Source organism: Silurus meridionalis, chromosome 1, assembly GCF_014805685.1.
Source record: "Silurus meridionalis isolate SWU-2019-XX chromosome 1, ASM1480568v1, whole genome shotgun sequence".
NCBI lineage: Eukaryota > Metazoa > Chordata > Actinopteri > Siluriformes > Siluridae > Silurus > Silurus meridionalis.
Window position 1 is genome coordinate 32741852 of NC_060884.1, and position 24203 is coordinate 32766054.

The 24203-nt window shown below is 36.8% G+C and overlaps 2 protein-coding genes across 2 annotated transcripts in view; both read left to right on the top strand.

Moving 5' to 3' along the window:
• Nucleotides 1–803: 803 nt before the first annotated feature.
• Nucleotides 804–9281, top strand: sft2d2a (SFT2 domain containing 2a). The gene is made up of 8 exons (XM_046851686.1): nt 804–1044; nt 1446–1535; nt 2693–2778; nt 2853–2934; nt 8122–8157; nt 8376–8434; nt 8538–8567; nt 9047–9281. The coding sequence occupies exons 1-8, from the start codon at nt 976–978 to the stop codon at nt 9108–9110; spliced, it is 516 nt and encodes a 171-aa protein (XP_046707642.1). The 5' UTR covers nt 804–975; the 3' UTR covers nt 9111–9281.
• Nucleotides 9265–24203, top strand: part of chd1l (chromodomain helicase DNA binding protein 1-like) — a 30381-nt gene continuing 15442 nt past the window's right edge. Inside the window, exons 1-11 of the mRNA XM_046851676.1 lie at nt 9265–9368; nt 9715–9923; nt 11968–12080; nt 16025–16131; nt 16244–16355; nt 16465–16496; nt 17222–17303; nt 18597–18759; nt 19826–19981; nt 21040–21132; nt 22130–22226. Coding sequence (XP_046707632.1) covers nt 9806–9923; nt 11968–12080; nt 16025–16131; nt 16244–16355; nt 16465–16496; nt 17222–17303; nt 18597–18759; nt 19826–19981; nt 21040–21132; nt 22130–22226 — 1073 coding nt within the window. The 5' untranslated portion in view covers nt 9265–9368; nt 9715–9805. The remainder of the gene's footprint in view (nt 9369–9714; nt 9924–11967; nt 12081–16024; nt 16132–16243; nt 16356–16464; nt 16497–17221; nt 17304–18596; nt 18760–19825; nt 19982–21039; nt 21133–22129; nt 22227–24203) is intronic.

Below are 24203 nucleotides of genomic sequence, written 5' to 3' on the forward strand. Positions count from 1 at the left end.
TATTAATAGTAGACTTGGTATTAGAATAAAACAAAAACAAAGGTTTGGGGGGGTTTGTTACACTGTAATACTGCCATCTAGTGGCTAAATTCAGCATCACACTCAATTCTGTTCAGAATTATACAAAACATTATCTTAAAGATTCCTCATAATTATTAAAATTAAAAGCACAGTAAGTTCTAGTAAATAAAAAAAACATACATTTACATTAAAAATATTTAATAATGGAGTTTAAAATCGTGGCAAGTTATTCATTTTAATTGAGATTTTTTTTATCATAGGGTGAGATTTTTATGGTGTTATTTTTTTTTATTGTTGTTCTGATTGAAACAGAATCCTGGTAGTGATTTAGATATGGCATATGACACCATTCCTCTCTCTCTCTCTCTCTCTCTCTCTCTCTCTCTCTCTCTCTCTCCATGGAGCAAAAGATCCTTGAACTTACTGAGCAACATAAGAACTTTGAGGATGGATTTGGACTGTAAATAATATCTACAGTGCTACAATTTTGCATGAACAGTTCTGCATTTAAACTTCTTAAACCTCAATTTTTAGTCTGGTTCCTCTTAAGGTTTCTTCCTAATGCCATCTCAGGGATTTTATAGACACCAAATGTGTACATTCTTTTATACAACTTTATAACTTCTTTATATCCGTAAATCTGCTTTGAGACAATGTTCATAAAAGCGGTATAATGTACAAATAAAAATGAATTGCATTGAATTTGGCATCACATGATCCAGGTAAAACGTGTACCTGGAGAATTTCCTGGTAATCACCTCTGTGCGGCGTCACGCGTCTTGCGTATTGGTGTTTTTTTTTTTTTCTTCAGGTGTAGCATGTCATGATCTCATCATCATCATCTACCTGGCCTTCATAACTCGTCTTCCTTCCAGAAAGATATAATAAGTAAATTAGAAATAATCCAGGTGTTTGTTTTTTTCGGGAGGCTGTTCCACTTTTTTGGAAAGGTTTATGGATAAATTAAGAGCAGTGTTGAGCGGCCAAGACGGAAACACCGACAGCACACCGAATATCATCGAGGTAAAGACGTGGTGTGTTTTTTTTTTCTTCCAGGATCTGCAGAGAAATGTGTTGCTTTTATTCATCTTCAATGGATGAGGCCATATTTCCAAAAATGCGCACCGAAAATGCGCACCCATGACGCACGGTGTAGTATAAAATCTAAAGTAATTATACAAGTAATTATATTTCTGTAAGGGTTTTTTTTTTGGACGTGTGTGCTGTGATTCTGTGCTCAGTTTTCAATTTCTGCTTTAGTAAAGTGATTGAGTTGATAAAGGAAAGGTTGTGAGTTCAAATCCCATTGCCGGGTCCTTTAGAATAAAAACAAGACTTCCAGTATTAATGGTTTCCTCTCACATCCTGTTCCTGTATATTATATCTATCTAAAAAGACTTCAACTTGCTCTTTGTCCTGTTTAGACAGTGAATGAAGCATCCACACTGTCATGGAGAACTCGGGTGAGGGGCTTTGCTATCTGCATGGGCTTCGGGATCCTCTGCTCCATCCTGGTTTGTATGAGCAGATATGTTTTACAGTAGCTTCATAACTTTCAAGATTGCTGAAGGAAACACTTTTGGAGGGCTGATTTGTCACTCTGATGTGTGTGTGTGTGTGTGTGTGTGTGTGTGTGTGTGTGTGTGTGTGTGATGGGAACGAGTTGGGCAGTGTGGCAGGTCGGACCAGCTCTCAGGAATGTCACACATAGATCAGGAATGCGCTCAGATACGCGTCGTTCGAGTTGCAGGCGAGTCGCGGTTCTCTAGTGAACCTATTTGTAGGAGTCGGATAAAATTAAAATGTTTATTCCATTTCAGTTCAGATTTATATGATTTTTACAGCTCATTTAACAATTAACATTGTCCCAAAGCAGCTTTACAGAGACAAAGACGTTAGAAAGTTGGAAAGTTTAGTCCCCATAAGTTTGTTCCTTATGATTTTCTAACAAAAAAACCTCTCTGAGATGGCATCAGGAAGAAACCTTGCGAGGAACCAGACTTAAAAGGGAACCTGTCCTCATTTCCGATTGTCCATTCATTAGAGTTCCATCAGTGTTAAGGTGTGCAGCGCTTGGCGCTTAAATGCAACCTGAGATCCTGAGCCATTACACAGTCCAAGTCCATCCTCAGTGTTCATGAGTTGCTCAGATCTTTCATGGATCTTTTGGCTGATCGTGTGGAACCATCAGGTGCACAGAGTGTCTCTAATTGAAGAGATCTCCATCCAGAGATAGAAATGTAGATTTGTAATAGTGCAAATGATCTGTCCGTATATTCATAAATACTGTACATGTAAATACAATGTTTTATCTGCAATTTGTGCCAAATTCTGCTCAAGCTGTTACCATTTATTTGAGTGTTAAAATGTCAGTTTGGACTTTTTATAATGCATCATAGATTTGATCGTTTGTAGAGAGTTCTGCCCAATCAGAGCACACCAAAACTGCAAACGTGTTCATTTGAGCTGTTAATGAAGCTGATTGCACACGTGCACTTTAATTTGTGTCCTAGTTCGTTTTGTGTTCTGTTGCATTTTGTTTATTTGTGTTGTCTCATGCTGCACTTTGGTCCTGAGGGAACATTGTTTTGTTTCACTGTGTTCTGTGCTGTATACAAGTGGAAAGCGAAGAAATGCCGACTTGACTTCATCATGTTTGTGTGTGTGTTAGGGTGTGTGCTTCCTGTTCCTCCCAAAAGTCGGGATGATTCTCTTCATCGTCCTTTACACATTCGGGAACATCTGCTCCTTGTTCAGGTGAGTTTCCATTTATTTACAGATCCACTTATCAAAACCTGGAGGTAACAGGGTTAAACTGGTGTGTTCTGCAGCACCATGTTCCTGATGGGACCGATGAAGCAGCTGAAGAGAATGTTTGACAAAACCAGACTCGTCGCAACGGTGGTCATGCTGGTGAGTTTTCATTTTTATTACTTGCCTTAAAACCAAAATTATCTTTACCATGTGTCCCAAATCATTTATAATTTTTTGCTGGTCTTTTATCCAGAATACTGATGGTAAGGTTCACGGATTCTCATTGGAACATTGAAATAAACGTTAACAATGTGATGCATTGATTTTATAGAAAATGTGCATCAGATACAAGTTGGCATTTGTATCGCAATGCATTGTTTTTGAACATATTTGCACCGGTAGACAACTATTTATTTAGATATGATTATTAGCAGATGTGTTATACTTTTATTATTTCGAAAGTGACCAATCATTTGTGACCAATATTTACTATGTAGATCGATTCCTTGTCTCTAAACTGTTTCTCGTGAGCGTTCTCTCAGCACCGCTGCTGCTACGTGAACATGACGTAGAGTAGAGTCACATAGAATACAGATTAACATGGCAGAGGTAGAGCTGCATCTTCCAGCAGACACAACAGGAAAAAAACGTCTGGATTTATTTAATCGTTTTTAAGAGGACACTTAAGTAAATTGATGATTTGCTGTCTGTCTGGACCAAAGAACTAAAAGCTAATTATCTGTACCATATTGAGATGTATAGCAGCATGTTTTCAAATTGAATCGTATTGCAGTGAATCGCATCGCGTTGAATCGAATCGATATCGGATCGCACTGCATGGTAACGGGGTGAATCGTATCACAATCGAAGCTGCTTCATATGTATCTTTAATGTATCTGATTGTTGCCTATGCATCGAGATGCGAATCGCATCGGCCTCAGTTATGAAGATGCACATCCATAATACAGACGAGTGCAAATGCCCAGGTCTTTAAAATAATGGTTTCGGAGCTCAACTTGTCTCTCTTTTCTTTTGACACATTGATTCCTCTTGAAAAAAAATCAGCCCTCAAGAATAAAAACGGTTGTACTCATTACTACTTCAAGTGTTTTGCAGGAGTTTGCAAGAGTGAAAACGGTTACAAGGCAAAAAAAAGCACAATATGTGCACCAAAGTGGTGAGGTTTAAATTACAGGGATGGCTAGAGGGCACCTAAGCATGTTCTTTGTAGAGTGTCATGTTCTTTCTGGTGGAGAAAATGAGATTAAATGCCTTATCGACTCTAGAAAGAAGTCCATGAAACATTAGCAGTTCATTTTCTCACATGGAGAGGCAGCCTAGAGGGCATTTTTATTTAATTTCTATTCACAGAGTGGGCTTTCATCCTCATTTCTCTGCATGCATTGGGAGGAAATGGTTCTTTCTTCAGGTTCCTGGTGTAACACAACTGTGCACAAAACAATATAAAGTGCACACGCAACAGCGTGAGGAGAGTGCTGGACATAACCCTGGCTGAAAACTGTAGACTTCTGTGCACTATAGTAACAACAGTAGGTTTATTGTTCTATAAGGAAATTTATGCAGCTTTGTTGTATTATGCAGTTGTTTTATAATTTTTTATAAATAAGGGCGACCTAGAGGCATTTTTATCATTTTTATTTTGCTTTTTGAGGAGCCCAAGAGGGCAGTTTCAACACTCTGAATCTCCAGTTGTTCAGACAGTAAGATCTCCCGCATTATAAAAGATTATGTCTTAAACATTTGCACAAAACTGGCAGGAACTCTTTGGCATTAAGACTTATTTTTGTAAGCTATTTTTGAGCTAAGGGTGTCTTCCAAGTGACGTAAACGCTAAGAATGCGCATCTGCATATCTCGAAAGCATAGCCAATAATACTATACATTACAGACGCGTATGAAGCAGCTACCGATGCGATGCGACACGATTCACCCCATTACGATGCAGTGTGCAGAACTTTGGAATGTTCTGCATGGACGTGACAAAATAAAAAAGTAGCTTGACGACACAATGAGCATTCCTCCGACGTGGCTGGCGTGGTCTGAGACGCTTTATAATTAAGAATAGAAAGAGGTTTTGACATGAAGCATCCTGTGTTGCACGAAACCCCTCCCTGCTTTCTGGATTAACATTAATACAGGTTTACTGTTAATGTGTGCCTTTCGCAGTGACAAAGTTGCAGTTTTATAAGAAAGGTGATAATCCAGGGCTACAGTAGGTGTGAGATGTTATACAACGTTAGTGCATGATGTGGAGGTGAAGAACGGACCGAGGTAAAGCGGAGAGCATTAAAATGATGTAAGGTTTCACACCTAGCCATGGATTATCACTTTATATCATGGTCACTTCCCAGCATTGAGGATTAAAGCTGTTCTTAGTGTTTGCAGAGCAAAACTGACTAAAAGGAACAAAAGAGGAACAGGAATTTTACTTAAATTCCTGTTACACACTAGAAACAAATCTAGTTAATTTTACGCTAATCGTAAAATTTACGATTTACGATAAGCAAACTGCCAGGTGTGGTCGCCAGAAATCTACTATTAAAAAAATTATTTGAACTGTTCTTTAAGTTATATTAAACTTTTAAAGGAACTGTAAAATTTACAGTAAAATACTGTTAGTTGTGGTTTCCAGAAATGTCCAGTTTATTAATAGTATGAAAAGCGAAATGTTTTTCGATTCTTACACCCTTAAATAATAAACAATATCAACTTGTACAGACTACACTTTATCTTAAATACAAAAACCTATTAATACATGCATTGGATGACCAAATTCTTTTTGGTCATCCAATGAAAGAATGCGCTCCATATTGGCAAAATGCAGACCAAACATTTTGAATATTTTCAAACTTTACCAGAAGCAATAAACAGTATTCAATACACTATTTTAATAACAAAACGGATTAATCGTGATGCTTTTTACTACAAAAAACTTTCCGTAAGAATGTATACCGTAATTTTCGGACTATAAAGCACACCCATATATAAGCCGCACCCACTGAATTTGACAAAGATTTTTATTTTGAACAAAAATAAGCCGCAGTGTCTACATTGAAACTAATGAACTTTACACAGGCTTTAACGAAAGACAGTGCATCCTTTAAGAGCAGAGCGGCATTTTGGGAACAGCCTGCCGCCGCATTTTTTTTATTTTTTGATGCTCATTTCTAAGATTCTTTGACTAACCCGTAATGCTGTTGCCAAAAAAAATAAAAAAGCACGAGTTTTGGAAACCTGTCTGTGCTTATATGATTTCTGTTGTAACTGGAGTTAGTGAGCTCTCCCTTCACCCAGACTCAACGCGCTACAACGGCTTGTATCTAAACAGTAGCTACCAAGGAAGTCATTGTTCACTGTCTTCCTTCTTCCTTTCACAATCAATTTTCTCGGGTGTTTTTCTTTTGGCATCGGCATGCGTTTAAAAACAATGTTTTTTCTCCCGATGCCGTGCAGCTCAGAACACAGACGAGGTGCGTTTTTTTATTTCCGTTCGGAAATTTCATTGGCCTAATGTTATGGGGTTTAGTTTTTTGGCTTGAAGTTTGTGAAACCGGGAAAAACCTAGGAAAAATGTATAAATAAGCCGCTTCGTTGTTTAAGCCGCGGGTTTAAAACGTGGGAAAAAAAATAGCGGCTTATAGTCCGAAGAATATGGTAAATTAAAGTAAACCATATGACTTTCTCAGACATGAAGTATCATTTAAAAATAAAATATATTTTATATACTGTATGGTTCGATTAAAAGCTAGAAATCTGCTGCCCGAGATTATTCTCAGAGATAAAGTAGTGCATCTGGGCTGTATCTCTACTAATAATATAGCTGTTGGGGTTAACTCCTGGGGCCATTTTTTTTTTTTCTCGTTTTCTGCTCCGGTTTGTAAAAAAATCATATTGTGCTTTGATCAAAATCACCATAATCGCCACATAAGTTTCACCACATGCAAAACTCCTCCGTGGAGCTCATTGATGTCATCAGGAAATGTCTACAATAGCTGCCTCACTCTGGATGGAACTGAAACTTCATGTTCCAATGGTTACAAGTGATTCTAAGCAGCACATACATATAAAACACTGATTTAACTGACAAACGCAAACTACAAATGTTTCAAATGCACTGAACTCACACCTGAACTTAAAGCCAATCGTGATAAAGTATCGACACTGAGCATGGATTAAACTATGTACCATGTTTAGAACCGTTACAAGTAACCGACTACATGATCTATGGATTATATTGTACATGTAAGGTCAAATCTGTGACAGCCTGTCGAACTATCACCATTCGGATCTTTGTCTGGTTTAGAAAAATGTTAACGATCTTCCTGGGTTGACTTTCGGTCGTGAGATGAGTCAAAATTCCCATATATCTAGAATTTGTGTTGTACTGGGCACATTGAAATTGACCAGAATATGCCAGTCAAGGGACGTTATTAAAAGTTTGTGGACACTTCAGCATAAGATTGAGATCTTTTCTTTTCTTTTTCCACATTTGCTTGTTATAATAGGCTCCACTCTTTTCTGGTAAGATGTTCCACTAGATTTTGTGGGAGATTTGTGCTCATTCAGAGAGAAGGTTGTTAGCAAAGTCATGTAGGTGAGAAGATGAGGAGGCCTGGGGTGCAATCAGTCTTCACACTCACCCCAAAGGTAATTAATAGGGTCGGAGCTCTATAGCAGGAGATCTTCTAGTCCAAACCAGGTAAAGCATATCTTCATTACACTGCTCAAAACAGGTCATGAATCAGAATCATCTTAATTGCCAGGTATTTTGGGTTGCAAGGATTTGGTCATGGCGTGCTGGTGTAAAACAAAAAAAACAAATCAAATCTATATAAAAAAAAAAGTACATTAACTATACAATTTGGGTTTATAAAAGTGAGGCAGTGAAAATAATAATTCCCAAATAAGTCCAAGGTGCAGGGTTGCAATACGGTAGTCTTTGTTGATTTGTGTTAATGTAACACACATACAATAAACAGTGTGAGGTTCGAATTGAATGCAATGATAGTGTTTATGAAAGGAGGACTGAGAGGATGGTGGGTTCTTGGTATATGCTGGAACAGATTTGGGGTCTCCTTGTGAAAGTGAAGGGAAAATTTCATGCTTATTAAAAGAAGTCCTGTACAATTTTCTGCCTCTAACTTTGTGCTAGTAGTTTGTGGAAGAAGCGCATATGGCTGGAGAAGACAGGAGTCCCAATTCTTTTGTCCATATGGTGTAGTTCAGTCTATAAGATATATAATAAAACACGACTGTTAATACGTGCAAGACGTTTGGAATTATTATAGAAGTCACGTTGATTGTATTTTTGTGTTTTTGTCTGTAGGTGTGCCTGGTGCTGACGCTGTGTGCAGCATTTTGGGTAAGTTATTTATTTATTTATTTATTTATTATAATATTTTTATTATTTACTTCCATGTGAAATTGCTCCAGGTGTAAATATTTCGTGGCATGCTCCTATATCTATTTTTTTTTTTTTTTTTTTGATAATTGGAGATGAGTTGATTAGTTAGGAAACAGATATTGAATTGTTTATTGTAATTTGTAGTTAATTGTGTATTTAATACATCATTTCCACAGTGGAAGATTTTCGCTCTAGCGTTGCTGTTTGTTATCTTGCAAGTCATTGCGTTTACTTGGTAAGTGTGTGTTCTGGGGAGTAAATCTCATTTACTGCATCACAATAGGATGTACTGCTTTACAACATTGGTTTATTTATTTATTTATTTATTTATTTTCCAGGTATGGCCTATCGTACATCCCATTCGCAAGGTGTGTTTACTTATAATACTTTATATTTCTATTATAAATTGAACAAATCTACACGTCTATATGTGTAATCAGTTATAGTTATAAAGAAGATATAAATACAATTATTTCTGCATATGTGAATTTAGAAAAAAAAATACTAAATCCATGTATCTTTTAAACATTTTTATCTTTGTTCATTATTATTCATCATTATCAAAATGTCTTGAATGTATTGATTTTATTCATATTTATTTGTGTTTATATTATTAAATAATCTTATTTCAATTTAACCTTCAAATGCATGTTGTACAATTTCATAACCCTGAATTCAGAAGAAGTGCAAATATTATTCAGTAAAACCGATCGTAAAAAACGATAAAAACTTGTTTTCTTATTGGTTAAATAATGGAAATAATAGTCACATGATTAATATTCTTGATGAATCGAAAAGTATTTATCATGAAAACTGACCTCTCGTTTCTTTTCTGTGTCTTTATTAGAGATGCCATAATCAAGTTTTTCTCCATGATGGGCAAAATGTGCTTAAACTGTGTAAAAAATTGATGTCGCCTCAAGATTCGTCTACGCAACTTTGGCCCACACTTCACGGAGATTGTTACAGAGATTTTATTATGATAAATATGGAGAAAATGGAAAGCATTGTGTTGGTGTCTGGGATCTTTATTCTGTTCTGTTCAGTCGAGATCTAGTAAATCTTTAAATCTTCTAAACATATTTTCTGTACTTCCAGTTTTTGCTTATGTATTGTCCCTGGCATTTGGGGAAAATGTTGACTTGGCAGAACTGTGCAATACTGTTAAAGTAAGTGTGTGTGTGTGTGTGTGTGTGTGTGTGTGTGTGTGTGTGTGTGTGAAATTCCAATAATTTTTAGCTTCATAGCAGAATTTGCATGCTAATTTTACCTCAGCATGGGCAAACACGCACAATAACACACACATAAGCTGTGTGTGTGTGTGTGTGTGTGTATGTATGTATATGTGTATGTATGTGTGTGTATATATGTGTATGTGTGTGTGTGTATATATATATATATATATATATATATATATATATATATACACACACAGAATATATTTATAATGTGCTTATACCTGACCAACAGAAATAAACTGTACATTTAAACTATAACTGTATTTTTATTCGGAAGCCACCTCCCCGGCGTTATGATTGGCTCGTTTCCTCTTGGCCACGCCCACACACGGAAGTGAAATCGCGTGTGGCGCGCAATAAGGAAGTGGATGGAGCGGTTTAACAACATGAAGACGTCGAAGTTTTCTCGACTTGTTCAGGGAGTCGTACCGGAGGAAAAAGAGTCGACTTTGTCTGAGGAGGACCTGCAGGAATGTGGATTAACAGGTGTGGGAGAAAATAAATGGATAAAACTAAAACGGGAAGAATGTTTTGGTTTGATTTGTCGGTTTTTTCGAGTTACATAGCAACAATAATCACACATCTTAGCATATCGGAGGTTTATTAACGCTGAAGTGTGTATAAAGTTATTATATGGGATGAAATGATTAAATATAATGTGCTTTGAGTTGTATACTAAGGAGTCTTTTGGAACTGGGACAGTGTTCGGTATCAAATCCAGTAAAAGTAACGAAACATTAAAGGTGCAAAATCCCTTTTTTCCTCATATAAATAACCTGGTTAAATATATAAATAAAATTTGATAAAAGAAAGACGATAAAACGCGTTTGGGTAAAGTAAAGAATAGTTTGTTTATGTTTGAATGAGGCTAATCGGTCATTCAAAGGGGGCGTGGCTTCGTTGACCATACAGTGGCAGTTCAAAGTTTGGACACGCCCATTGCTTCAGTGGTTTTACTTTATTTTTTACTATTGTCAAAGTTCTACATTAATACTGAAGACATCTAAACCATAAAAGAGCACATACAGAATTATGTAATAAACTGTGTTGAACAACTCAAGTTCTCCGAGATGTTAAGTGCTTGTTGGCTGCTATTCTTCACTCTCCAATCCAACTCATTCCAAACCATGAACCATAACCCACAGGTGTGTTTGATGTCCTGTTAGAAAACAAATAATAGTCCCACGAAGTGCAAACCAGATAGGATGGTATGTCGTTGGAAATGTCTGTGGTAGCAATGCTGGTAAAGTGTGCCCTCAATTTGGACTAAATCACCAAAATTGTCACCAGCAACGCACCTTCACGCTATCTTCTCCGTGAAGCCGTTCGGTTAAAACCGAAAAATCTCAACCTTGGACTCCTCAGACCAAAGGACAGTTTTCCACTCATCTATATTCAAGTCTTTGTGTGTTTCTTGGCCCAAGTCTCTTCTGCTTGTTAACTAATGGTTACTTTGCTGCAATTTGACCACACAGTCTCCTCTGAGCAGTGGATGTTCAAATATATCTTCCACTTGAACTCTGAGAAACATTTATGTAAATTCATTGTTTCTTCAGCTGAAAATTCTAATAAACTTATCTTCTGCAGCAGAGGTAGCTCTTGGGTTTCTTTTCTTGATAGTTCCTCATAAGAGCCTGTTACATCATAGTGTTTAACGGTTTCGGAGGCTGCACTTGGAGACGCATTTAATGTTTTTGAGATTTTTCAGATCACTGACCATTTCCTAAAGTAATGATGTTCTGTCTTTTCTCTTTAATTAACTGTTTCTTTCCATAATATAGATTTGAACAATAGTTGTAGCAGCCCTAATTAGGGCTATTGTCACTGTACTCACCCTTTCCTCTGCACAAGACAACTGATTGAACACCAATAAGGCAAGAAATGTCACAATTGAACTCTTGACAAGAATCACCTGTGAAGTGACTACCTTGTGGATTTTATGAGAGAATGGTATGAGTTTGCCAAGCTGTCATCAAAGATACATTTGGCTATTTTTGATGTTTACTACATAATCCTTTGTGCTTTCATATTTTGGATGTCCTCATGATTGATTCATTATTATAGTTGGGGAAAAAAAAAATCACTGGAGAAGGTGTTTCCAAACTGTAGACTCTCGTACAACAGACTAGAATGAGAAATCTGAGTTGTTGCGCCTCAATGCTGATTATTTCTCATTAACAGCATGTCCTGTCATGGGATTTTGCTACAGTATATTTAGATTTGAAGATCATAAGATAAAAAATGCTACCTGTTGTGTTACAGAGAAACTGTTACTGAGACTGAAGACTCCTTCCTTAATTGCTAAATTAAAAAAAGCAACTTTGCATTTTTTTGAATTGGTTAGATATCAAGACATTTTTATTTATCTTATTTCTCGATAATTTGATGCTAGAGAAAGATAAGAGCAGCTGGTTGGGGTGGATGTAGGCAAGAAATTGTTCTGTGGATAATCCACAATTATAAATGGTTAACATATACAGCGTTGCCAGATTCTTCTTTTTGTTCTTATTGCGAGTGTTGTGTTGAACAGGAATTAATCTGAGGGACCACCAGCTGAAAGGAGTACGATGGCTCGTAGAGTGTTTGAATACTTCTAAAGGCTGCATCCTAGGGGATGAAATGGGCCTGGGTAAAACCTGTCAGGTCAGTAATTCAGACAGTTCTGTAAAAAATAGTAACTTTCCTTCATGAGCATCGACATGTTTGTGTTATTTCCTGTTTCATTGAGGTCTAAGACCCGTCTTATGTAATCTTTGCATCAAAGTCCAAAATCGATGAGAAAAGCCAAGAACGGGGTCAAACAGTGCACAGTTTTACTCCATTTCAGCTTCCAGCACACCTGAGGCCAGCTAACATCCCTGGCCTTCAGTGGTGCTGGACTCTGACGATGAAATTTCTTCACATGCTGTAGTTTATGTAGCACAGTTTATCAGAAATTGTAATGTAATTTTTTTTACTTCAGATTAGCTGGTGAAGGTTAATGTGAATTGCCTTAAAATAGTTAGTGAAAGCTTAATTAAATTACCTTAGACTAGCTGATAAAGCCAACGTAAATTACCTCACACTATCTGATAAAGCTAACGTAAATTACCTCAGACTAGCTGATAAAGCCAACGTAAATTACCTCAGACTAGCTGATAAAGCCAACGTAAATTACCTCAGACTATCTGATAAAGCTAACGTAAATTACCTCAGACTAGCTGATAAAGCCAACGTAAATTACCTCAGACTAGCTGATAAAGCCAACGTAAATTACCTCAGACTAGCTGATAAAGCTAACGTAAATTACCTCGGACTAGCTGATAAAGCCGTAAATTACCTTAGACTATCTGATAAAGCCAACGTAAATTACCTCAGACTAGCTGATAAAGCTAACGTAAATTACCTCAGACTAGCTGATAAAGCCAGCGTAAATTACCTCAGACTAGCTGATAAAGCCAACGTAAATTACCTCAGACTAGCTGATAAAGCCAACGTAAATTACCTCAGACTAGCTGATAAAGCCAACGAAATTACCTCAGACTAGCTGATAAAGCCAACGTAAATTACCTCAGACTAGCTGATAAAGCTAACGAATTACCTCAGACTAGCTGATAAAGCCGTAAATTACCTTAGACTATCTGATAAAGCCAACGTAAATTACCTCAGACTAGCTGATAAAGCCAACGTAAATTACCTCAGACTAGCTGATAAAGCCAACGTAAATTACCTCAGACTATCTGATAAAGCTAACGTAAATTACCTCGGACTAGCTGATAAAGCCGTAAATTACCTTAGACTATCTGATAAAGCCAACGTAAATTACCTCAGACTAGCTGATACAGCCAACGTAAATTACCTCAGACTAGCTGATTAAGCTAACGTAAATTACCTCAGACTAGCTGATAAAGCTAACGTAAATTACCTCAGACTAGCTGATAAAGCCAGCGTAAATTACCTCAGACTAGCTGATAAAGCCAACGTAAATTACCTCAGACTATCTGATAAAGCTAACGAAATTACCTCAGACTATCTGATAAAGCCAACGAAATTACCTCAGACTAGCTGATAAAGCTAACGTAAATTACCTCGGACTAGCTGATAAAGCCGTAAATTACCTTAGACTATCTGATAAAGCCAACGTAAATTACCTCAGACTATCTGATAAAGCCAACGTAAATTACCTCAGACTAGCTGATAAAGCCAACCTAAATTACCTCAGACTAGCTGATAAAGCTAACGTAAATTACCTCAGACTATCTGATAAAGCCAACCTAAATTACCTCAGACTAGCTGATAAAGCCAATGTAAATGATCTTAGACTAGCTGATAAAGCCAACGAAATTACCTCAGACTATCTGATAAAGCTAACGTAAATTACCTCGGACTAGCTGATAAAGCCGTAAATTACCTTAGACTATCTGATAAAGCCAACGTAAATTACCTCAGACTAGCTGATACAGCCAACGTAAATTACCTCAGACTAGCTGATTAAGCTAACGTAAATTACCTCAGACTAGCTGATAAAGCTAACGTAAATTACCTCAGACTAGCTGATAAAGCCAGCGTAAATTACCTCAGACTAGCTGATAAAGCCAACGTAAATTACCTCAGACTATCTGATAAAGCTAACGTAAATTACCTCAGACTATCTGATAAAGCCAACGTAAATTACCTCAGACTAGCTGATAAAGCTAACGTAAATTACCTCGGACTAGCTGATAAAGCCGTAAATTACCTTAGACTATCTGATAAAGCCAACGTAAATTACCTCAGACTATCTGATAAAGCCAACGTAAATTACCTCAGACTAGCTGATAAAGCCAACCTAAATTACCTCAGACTAGCTGATAAAGCTAACGTAAATTACCTCAGACTATCTGATAAAGCCAACCTAAATTACCTCAGACTAGCTGATAAAGCCAATGTAAATGATCTTAGACTAGCTGATAAAGCCAACCTAAATTACCTCAGACTGGCTTATAAAGCACGTAAATTACCTCAGACTAGCTGATAAAGCATGTAAATTACCTCAGACTAGCTGATAAAGCCAACGTAAATCACCTCAGACTAGCTGATAAAGCCAACGTAAATTACCTCAGACTAGCTGATAAAGCCAACGTAAATTACCTCAGACTAGCTGATAAAGCTAACGTAAATTACCTCGGACTAGCTGATAAAGCCGTAAATTACCTTAGACTATCTGATAAAGCCAACGTAAATTACCTCAGACTAGCTGATACAGCCAACGTAATTTACCTCAGACTAGCTGATAAAGCCAACGTAAATTACCTCAGACTAGCTGATTAAGCTAACGTAAATTACCTCAGACTAGCTGATAAAGCTAACGTAAATTACCTCAGACTAGCTGATAAAGCCAGCGTAAATTACCTCAGACTAGCTGATAAAGCCAACGTAAATTACCTCAGACTATCTGATAAAGCTAACGTAAATTACCTCAGACTATCTGATAAAGCCAACGTAAATTACCTCAGACTAGCTGATAAAGCCAACCTAAATTACCTCAGACTAGCTGATAAAGCTAACGTAAATTACCTCAGACTATCTGATAAAGCCAACCTGAATTACCTCAGACTAGCTGATAAAGCCAATGTAAATGATCTTAGACTAGCTGATAAAGCCAACCTAAATTACCTCAGACTGGCTTATAAAGCACGTAAATTACCTCAGACTAGCTGATAAAGCATGTAAATTACCTCAGACTAGCTGATAAAGCCAACCTAAATTACCTCAGACTAGCTGATAAAGCCAATGTAAATGATCTTAGACTAGCTGATAAAGCCAACCTAAATTACCTCAGACTAGCTTATAAAGCACGTAAATTACCTCAGACTAGCTGATAAAGCATGTAAATTACCTCAGACTAGCTGATAAAGCCAATGTAAAATTACTTTAGACTAAAAAATAAAAGCTAATACAAATAACCTTTGACTTTGGTAAGAGCACAGGATTAGCCTTGATGATTAAGGGCCTCGCTCAAGGGCCCAACAGTGCAGCCTGGTGATGCTGGGGCTTGAACCCCTGACCTTCTGATCAGTAACTCAGAGCCTGAACTATTTAGCTACCACTTCTAGCTAATAAAAGCTAATAAAAATGACATCAGACTAACCATAAAGCTAATGTTAATGACTTCACCCAAACTAGTGAAAGCTAATGTAGTTTCTAAGAAAGATCGGTTAGGAGACCCAATTCTATTCAGGCATGGCAATGCCCCTGTGCACAAAGCCAGCTCCATGCAGATATGCTTTACATGGGTGCTAGTAAAAGATCTTGATTGACCTGCTATTAAGCTCTGATCTCAACACTGTTGAACACCATTGGGATAAATGTTTGCACCCCAGGTCTCCTCACCTCAGCTACATCAGTGCCTGATTTTAGGTTGTGGCTAAATTAATCTCCACAACCTTCTTGAGCACACACAAAACATCTACCGGAAGATCTTCCCAGAAGAGTGGGGTTTTTTCTAAGAGCAAATGGAGACTAGATGTGAAATGCGATGTTCAAAAAGCACACCCCAAACTTATGCTCAGGTGTCCACACACGTCTGTCTATAAAGTGTACATGGGTCATGTTCTTCTCTTCCACAGGCCATCAGCTTGCTTCTGTATGCTCGAGGACATCTCAAAACTAAAGGGCCCTTTCTGGTTCTCTGTCCTCTAACAGTTCTGCAAAACTGGCAAGACGAGTTGACAAAGTAATGCACCAGTTGCTGCAAAATCTTTACTAAGCTTTGCTTTTTGGTAAATGATCCAAAAAATGAAGGTATTCAAGATTTTTGTTCTTTTCTTTATCCACTTTCCATTCAGAATCAGTCCCAGTCTGTCAGTGATCTGTTACCATGGCGATAAACAAGAGAGAGAAAACCTGCAGAAAGAAATGAATGAGAAAAAATTTGACGTCCTGCTGACTCACTACACGGTCAGGACACGAGTAAACCCAATGTATTTTTTTCTTTTCTTTTCATACAATCAATATCTCATAACGTAATTATCATTCTGTCTTCTTCTTCCTCCATTTTTCCCACTAGCTATGTCGGAATGATGCATCAGTTTTAAGAAGGTAATTCTTTTCACCATTTTTCAATATAAATAAATAAATATAAAACTTATGCGATTCAATAAGGTCACTAGCACCAGAACTATCAGGTTCAGGACCAGGTTCTTCCCAAGAACCGTCACTGTTCTCCTCTAAAATATTAGGATACTGGTGTCTCCCTGTATATTATGTTATCTCTATATAATTATAATGGTAATTAATAGCATACACTAGTTTATAAATACAACGGGTAAAATGAGATATGTTTATTTCTAAAGGTGCTATTGACATGAAATTTTTACCAGATGTTGGAAACAACTCATTCAATCCAGACATTCAGAGAAATCAGTTATGTGTAATAATCTGGAATGGAACAGGGAAAAAGTATTGAACAAATTATTGAAAAAAGTATTGAAATTGATTTAATACTTAGTACAAAAGCCTTTGTTGGTAATGACGACTTTAAGACGCCTCCTGTGTGGAGAAACTGGTTGCACGCATTCCCAGTTTTCCATTCTTCTACACAAACAGTCGTCAAATTCCTTGGGTCTCTTATATATATATATATATATATATATATATATATATATATATATATATATATATATATATATATATATATATATATATATATATATATATATATATATATATATATATATATATATATATATATAGCATTTCTTTGCTGATTATCTATACTATGCAATGACAATATTCTGACTCTTTATCTGCTTTACTTCCTGAAGGTGGAAATGGGAGATTTTGGTTGTGGATGAGGCTCAAGAGATAAAGAACATAAAGTCAAAGCTTCACCAGATCCTCACCGAGGTGAGCGGGAAGCAGCACAGGAGTGTGGTGACTGCGTTTCACGATTTTTCTATTCACTTCTTTAAATATTTTCGAGAATTCTAAAAAAAAAAAAAACATCTTAATTGTATCCTATGCTTTTGCACTTAATTTAGTGATGTTTTTGCTCCTGAGTGTAATCCATGTAAAATCCACCATTTTGTTGTAAAATCAAATCCTACAAAATGGCCTATTTTTCAGTTTGTTTTCATCGTTTATAAATTATAACATAAACTTGTGCTGAAAGACATTTCAGATCCATAATGTTCCGAAGTTTAAAGTATTGGCACCCTAATCGGTCACAGATGAAAGTTTCCTCAGAATTTTATGGAAAGGTTTAAAGGGTTAATATTAAAAAAGGCACAATACCACTTTTAGTAATGCGATATTGATTCTGATGCAGAAGCCTTCAGAATCAGACGATACCGATACAAGAATAAAATACTCCAAATAGTATACACTAATGTAAATTACCTCAGCAAGTGTAAGCAAAAATCACCTCAGAGTAGACAGGAATAGATATGGACAGTTAATGTAAATTACCTCAGATTTTATAGCAAATGTTCGCATAAATTACCCATAAATTACCTCAGACCAGATATAGAAAGCTAATGTAAATGACCTCAGACTACTCAGGGAAACGAAGTAGTAAGTGTAAACCAACATTCCCTTAAACTGGCTAGCTTTGTAAAGTATGCTGGCTTAAGTATAACTTGGACTACATAGTTAATAGTAAATTGTGTAAATGACATCATACTCGCGACCAAATAAAAACCAACATAATCTCAGACTAGGTGGTGAAATCTAAATTGAAAAACAGTTATGGAAAGCTAATGTAAATTCTCTCAGACCGTAGAGCAAATGTTAGCATAATTTACCTAAGACTAGCTAGAGAAAGCTGGATCTTGTACCAATCTGATGTTCTTCAAAAAACGTTCTTTTTAATATGAAGTGCTACAAAAATATAGTAAAATTACATAGAAAATAAAATGTCATTTGGGGAAGAAAAGAAAAAAACATTTAACAAGGATTAGCTTTATGTCTTTCATTAGTCTAAGGCCATATTAGGTATTGAACTCTATTGTACAGTGAATTAAATTGTTTCTTGTACTACACGTTTTGCTGAAGTAGGACTAAATAAAACTGCATTAGATAAGCAGATTAGACTCATGTTTTCTATTTATTTATTTATTTATTTTTTATTTTTTAATACGGAATCATATATGAGAGGAACCATGGCAACTTTTGTTGTAATAATCCCCGTTTTGTTTTCAGTTCAATGTGAACTTCAAGCTTTTGCTAACCGGAACTCCGATCCAGAACAATGTGCAAGAGGTTTACTCATTGCTCACCTTCATCCAGCCACATGCTTTCCCACCAGGTGCAATAGAGGACTTCGTGAATACGTATAAAGATGTCCAGACCGGTAGCTCACAAGGTATTACACCTTCATCTAAGCATCTCCGTTTACCAAAAGAAACATCTGGTGGTTTTATATATACTGTATACACACACACATACACTACATGCACAGAAGTTTGGCCCACAAGGGTGTTAGTAAAGTCAGATATCGATGCAGGTGATGTGAGGCCTGGGGTGAAGGTCAGCATTAAAAATTCCATCTCAAAGGTGTTTAAGAGGGTCGGAGCTCTATAGCATGAGATCATCTTCTCCAACTTCATTGTAAAGCAGATCTTCATGGAGCGGGCTTTGTGCACAGGGGTAGTGTCATGCTGGAACAGGTTCGGGTCTCCTAGCTCATTTAAAGGAGGACCAAGTAGGTTTTTTGCATATTTGTACATTACTTTGTGTTTACATTTGGGGAGACTTTTACTTTACTACATTTAAGTCAAATATCTTTTTCTTGCTTCCTTTTTTTTTTTTACTCACTACATTTAGTGAAATCAGTTGTTCCTTTTTATTAATGAAGATAAAAACATAACCGGTGAAACATGCAGCGAGTCTCCAATAAGGGTCGAGCGCACACTGTTTTACACGTGTTCTGATTGGCGCTCGGTGTATCTACTGATCACCAACATGCAGTTCACCATCAGTTCAACATCAAGCAGAACATTTAGAGAGGAATAAATGATGAAGAAACTCCAGACTCAAACTCACCACAACAAACATGGGATTACTTACACCATTTATTTCGAAGTAGTTGAAAAGAAGGTTTTGTGTTCATGATAATTGTAATAGAAATCAATCAGTGTTTGAGTCATTAATATCATTCTATTTATAGATCAGTGTGCTGAGAGTCACACTCGAGTCTTTTCACATAAACTGAGGTGATTAAGTAAAGAGTCTTGTGATAAAAATGATAATAGGAACATTAGAGTTATAATAAATCATAGCACTTAAGTACATTTGAAGGCAAAAACGTTTGTACTTTTACTCAAGTGAAAGTTTAAAGGGGCATTTTTACATTTACTGGAGTCATATTTTACCTACTGTATCTCTTTTACTCAACCACATTGTTTGTGTTCTTCGTCCACAACTGGTAGCTCGGGATCTCCACGAGGTTATCCGGCCCTTCTTGCTGCGCAGGGTGAAGGTCGCGGTGGAGACAAACCTGCCAAAGAAAGAACAGATATTGATTCATCACGGGATGAGTTCTCTCCAAAAATCCTGCTACAAAGCCATTCTGATGAAGGATCTGAGTGAGACACACACACACACACACACACACACACACACACTCTCACACACAGAAAAAAGTCGCACAAAGTAGTTCTGCAACTAGCTCTTCTCCGGATAAACTATTTAATTAAAAAGCTATTACATTTAAATAAGGGAAACTCATTTGCATTACGAAACATCTCAAATGACCATATATGGTCAATTAGCTCTTGAAGCTTTACTGTATTTTTCTGCCTACACTAGCTGCCACTTCGGGCACAAAACGAGATCGTCAAAATTCCAAACGAATGCCAATATCCGCCAATTTATCCGCATTTGGGGAATCCTTGTGCATTCAATTCAAAAAATGCTAAAAGGCGTCAGACCTAGCTGTGAATTTTCACCGTATACCATGGTCACATCCCAGCATTGAAATTTTGATGTTTGCAGAGCAAAACTGACCGAATGGATCAAAATTACGCCAGATTTTCATTTAGGCATTTTATTTACGGCTCCTTAGAGCTGCTCCAAATCACACACACACAGATTTAGTAATTGGTTATTAGAAAAAGAGCGAGTGAAAATGATGGGGTGAGTCCAAACTAATACCGAAGCTGTTGGAGTTGACGCCTGGTGCCGTTTTTTTTTTCCTCCTATTACTCGTTCAGACATTTTCTTTTCCAGTTTGTCAAATTGTGCCATTTATTCAAATCCTCGTATTTGCCATATAAGTTCCACCACATGCAAAACTCCTCGACGGAGCTCAGCAAAATCATTAGGAAGTGTCCACAACAGCTCTATGGAGCTGTAACTGGATGTTACAATGATTACAGGTGTTTTTAAGAAACACATTCTTTTAGAACACCGGTTCAACGCTCAGGACTCGCTCCTGAACCTCCAGCCAATCACATTCTTCATGGGATAATCATATAAATCATCATAAATATGACCAACTACTTTTCTTTCGGAACATTATTGATCATCTGAAGGCTCTCATGCTGTGATTGAACCAAAAAGCATTGGTGCACACTTTTAAACGACATGAACTGGCATCATACAGTATTTCCCTAATCATTTTCTGTCCGTTGTCTATTTTTAGGTGTGATTGAGGGCGATAAAGGCGGCCAAAATCGCCTCCTAAACATTCTAATGCAGCTGAGGAAGTGCGTGAACCACCCATACTTGTTCAACGGTAAAGACAAAAGTCGCTTTTCCCAATTCAGTTTTAGAATTGAAAAAATTATCCTTTAATATTTAGTTCTAAAGTACAATTTAAAGCGTTCTTCAACAGGACAGATATTCATTTTGAAGCCGCCTGTAAAGACAGATTAGTAAAATTGTCATGCAAGAGTTTCTTTTTCTTTTACGCCCCTGCTAAAATTGTGTGGGCTTCATAGCTTTAGCCCCGCCCTGTACATGAATGGAGATTTTATTATTATCATGATTTTTTTTTTTATTAAAGCTCCGGCCACTTCCCTTAAACGAATAATTAAAAAGATTTTATTGCAATTGTAATTCATCTTTTGGGCAACAGAGGGCACTAACAAACAAGAGCATGCTGGTTTATTATCTAATAATCTCTCTCTCTCTCTCTCTCTCTCTCTCTCTTTCTCTCTTTCTCTTTGAATGAAAAGTTAAATTGGCATTTTACAACAATTTATTATGGTGTTTTACTTCATCACATGTTTATTTATTTGCTTATTTTGTCTGTCCGTCTGTCTACACTACATGGACAAAAGTATTGCGACATCCGACTTTTCCAGCCATATGTAGTTCTTTGGATGCAGTAGCATGAAATTTTCCCTTCACTTGAACTCACTCCTGTACACAAAGCCATTGGTTGGAGTGGAAGATCTCCTGCTATAGAGCTCCCATCCTATTGGTTTAATGTGAACGCTGACTGCACCCTAGACCTCCTCACCTTTGCCCATACATTAATACCTGACTTTACTAACACCCTTGTGACTGAATGAATCTCCACACACATCTCCACAAAATCTAAGTGAAACATCTTCCCAGATGAGTGGAAGTTCTAATAAGAGCAAATGTGCAATAGGATGTTAAAAAAGAATATATATTTATAGTCAGATGTCCACCAGGTTTTGTCCACATAATGTAATCTTTCTATTTCAGCAGGTGTTTAAAAACTATATGAAAATGCTCTGACCTACACAACTTCTCTGTATAAGGTGTGGAGCCCGAGCCGTATGAGATAGGGGAACACTTGGTGAAGGCGAGTGGGAAGCTGTCTCTGCTCGACAAAATACTTGCCTTCTTATCTGATAAGTAAGAACTTCTCAGCTCATTTTCATAACCTTTTTCCTTTTTTTTTTTTTTTTTTTTTAAATCTTCCATCAAAACGATCGGAGGAATTCAGCACGATCAGTGAAGACGTGATCAAGATATTCCTGGTTCATTAACACTAACTAAAGTACTTCCAGCCTTTGACAAGTACAGGATTTAAACACCAATGCATTCATTACTGCAATTTTGTAATCCTCACCCCAATGCTTAAAATATGCCGAAAAAGGCTAGAAAGCAAGAAAGATCATACGCAAATACGTGACATTCGCAAAGAAACAGAGGAACAAATCATCGCAAATTCACCACTGCCTTTTTTTCTTGACGTATAGATTGAATGCTGAAGTAGGTTTTTAGTCTTCGCTTGTTGGCGCCTCATCAATCTCTATTGTAGACATTTTCACTCACTCGAATACATTTTCTGTGTTTTTGGGTCCATTTAGTAGCTTTGATTTTATTCATCAATATACAAAAAAAGTTGCGCGTCCGAGCACTGTTCACGTTCAGCACTACTACAGGGTCTCCGCAGGATCTTGAATTTTAAAACATTTTTAGGCCTGGAAAAATCAATTCGTTGTTCTAGGTCTTAATTAATTAACATAATGAACTAAATTTTCCGATGTCCACGTAACCCTTCCTCTGTAACGCTCATCGAAATGCTCCCGCAACACTTTTTTTTTGTCTTTTGTTTGTTTTCTGTGTCGTTTTTTCTTTCACTATTTCAAATACAATTTAACGTATTATAATCAGTGCTGTAGCTATCGAGTAATTTAGTAATTGAGTACCGTAATTTCCGGACTATTAAACGCACCCATATATAAGCCGCACACACTGAATTTGAAAAGATTTTTATTTAGAACATAAATACGCCGCACCTGTTTATAAGCCGCAGTGTCTACACTGAAACTAATGAACTTTACACAGGCTTTAATTAAAGACAGTGTCTGTTACACGACTTGTATCTAAACAGTAGCTACCAAGAAAGTCATTCCGGGAAAAACCCAGGAAAAATCCATAAATTAGCCGCTTCGTCGTTTAAGCCACGGGATTCAAAGCGTGGGAAAAAGTAGCTTATAGTCCGGAAAATACGGTATTCTAACAATTATTCCAACATTTCATTGATTAATCCGATTTATTTTTATTTTTTTTATTAAAGCACAATAAAAATTCATTAGTCAATTCGAAAGTCATTCGTTTCCTTTTTGGGAAAATGTACATTTAATTGCTGAAATTTCATACAAGAATATTTGTGAAAACTAAACCCATTTAGTGCATTAAATTTCCGTATTTCATCAATGTGCAAATACAAATATATAAATAATAAAAAATTATTAAAAAAAAATCTAAATTCATTTCTGATTACTCTTAAAAAAAAAAAATTAATAAATAAATAAAATAATAGAATAAAGGAAACACAATGTACAGGGTTTTCTTCATGGTTTCATTTGAAATTATCCCAAATTTTGGCCTAAATCCTACGGAAGCGCGTTTCCGGAGCAAAAAAAAAAAAGTTTGGCTAGTTCTGACTTTTTCCTCTCGCAATTCCGACTTTGTTCTCTCGCAGTTCCGACTTCGTTCCTCGCATTCCTCGTGAACGCTCCGACATTTCCGGTGCATCTCCCAGTGATCATGTTGTGGGCCTGAAGTGTGAAGCTGTTGGTGTATGAACGAGGTCTGATCTGCATCTTCTGTCTTGTTCCGTCTCCTTTAGAGCTGATAGACGGATTTCTCTTCAGGGATCGTAGACTTTAGTTTAATAACATGCGATTCTTCTGATTGTAGCAGATTTAATTTTCAGTGTGTAAAACTTCCTGGCACTATAGAGGCTATAGAAATAATTTAGGAATTGTAAGAAATAAAGTTGGAATTAGGCCCGGAAACGGGCTTCCATATGAATCTTCTCCTCTTCTCACTGTTTTCTCCTCATTCCTCCGTTTTTTAATTCTGCAGACTCTTCTGTGT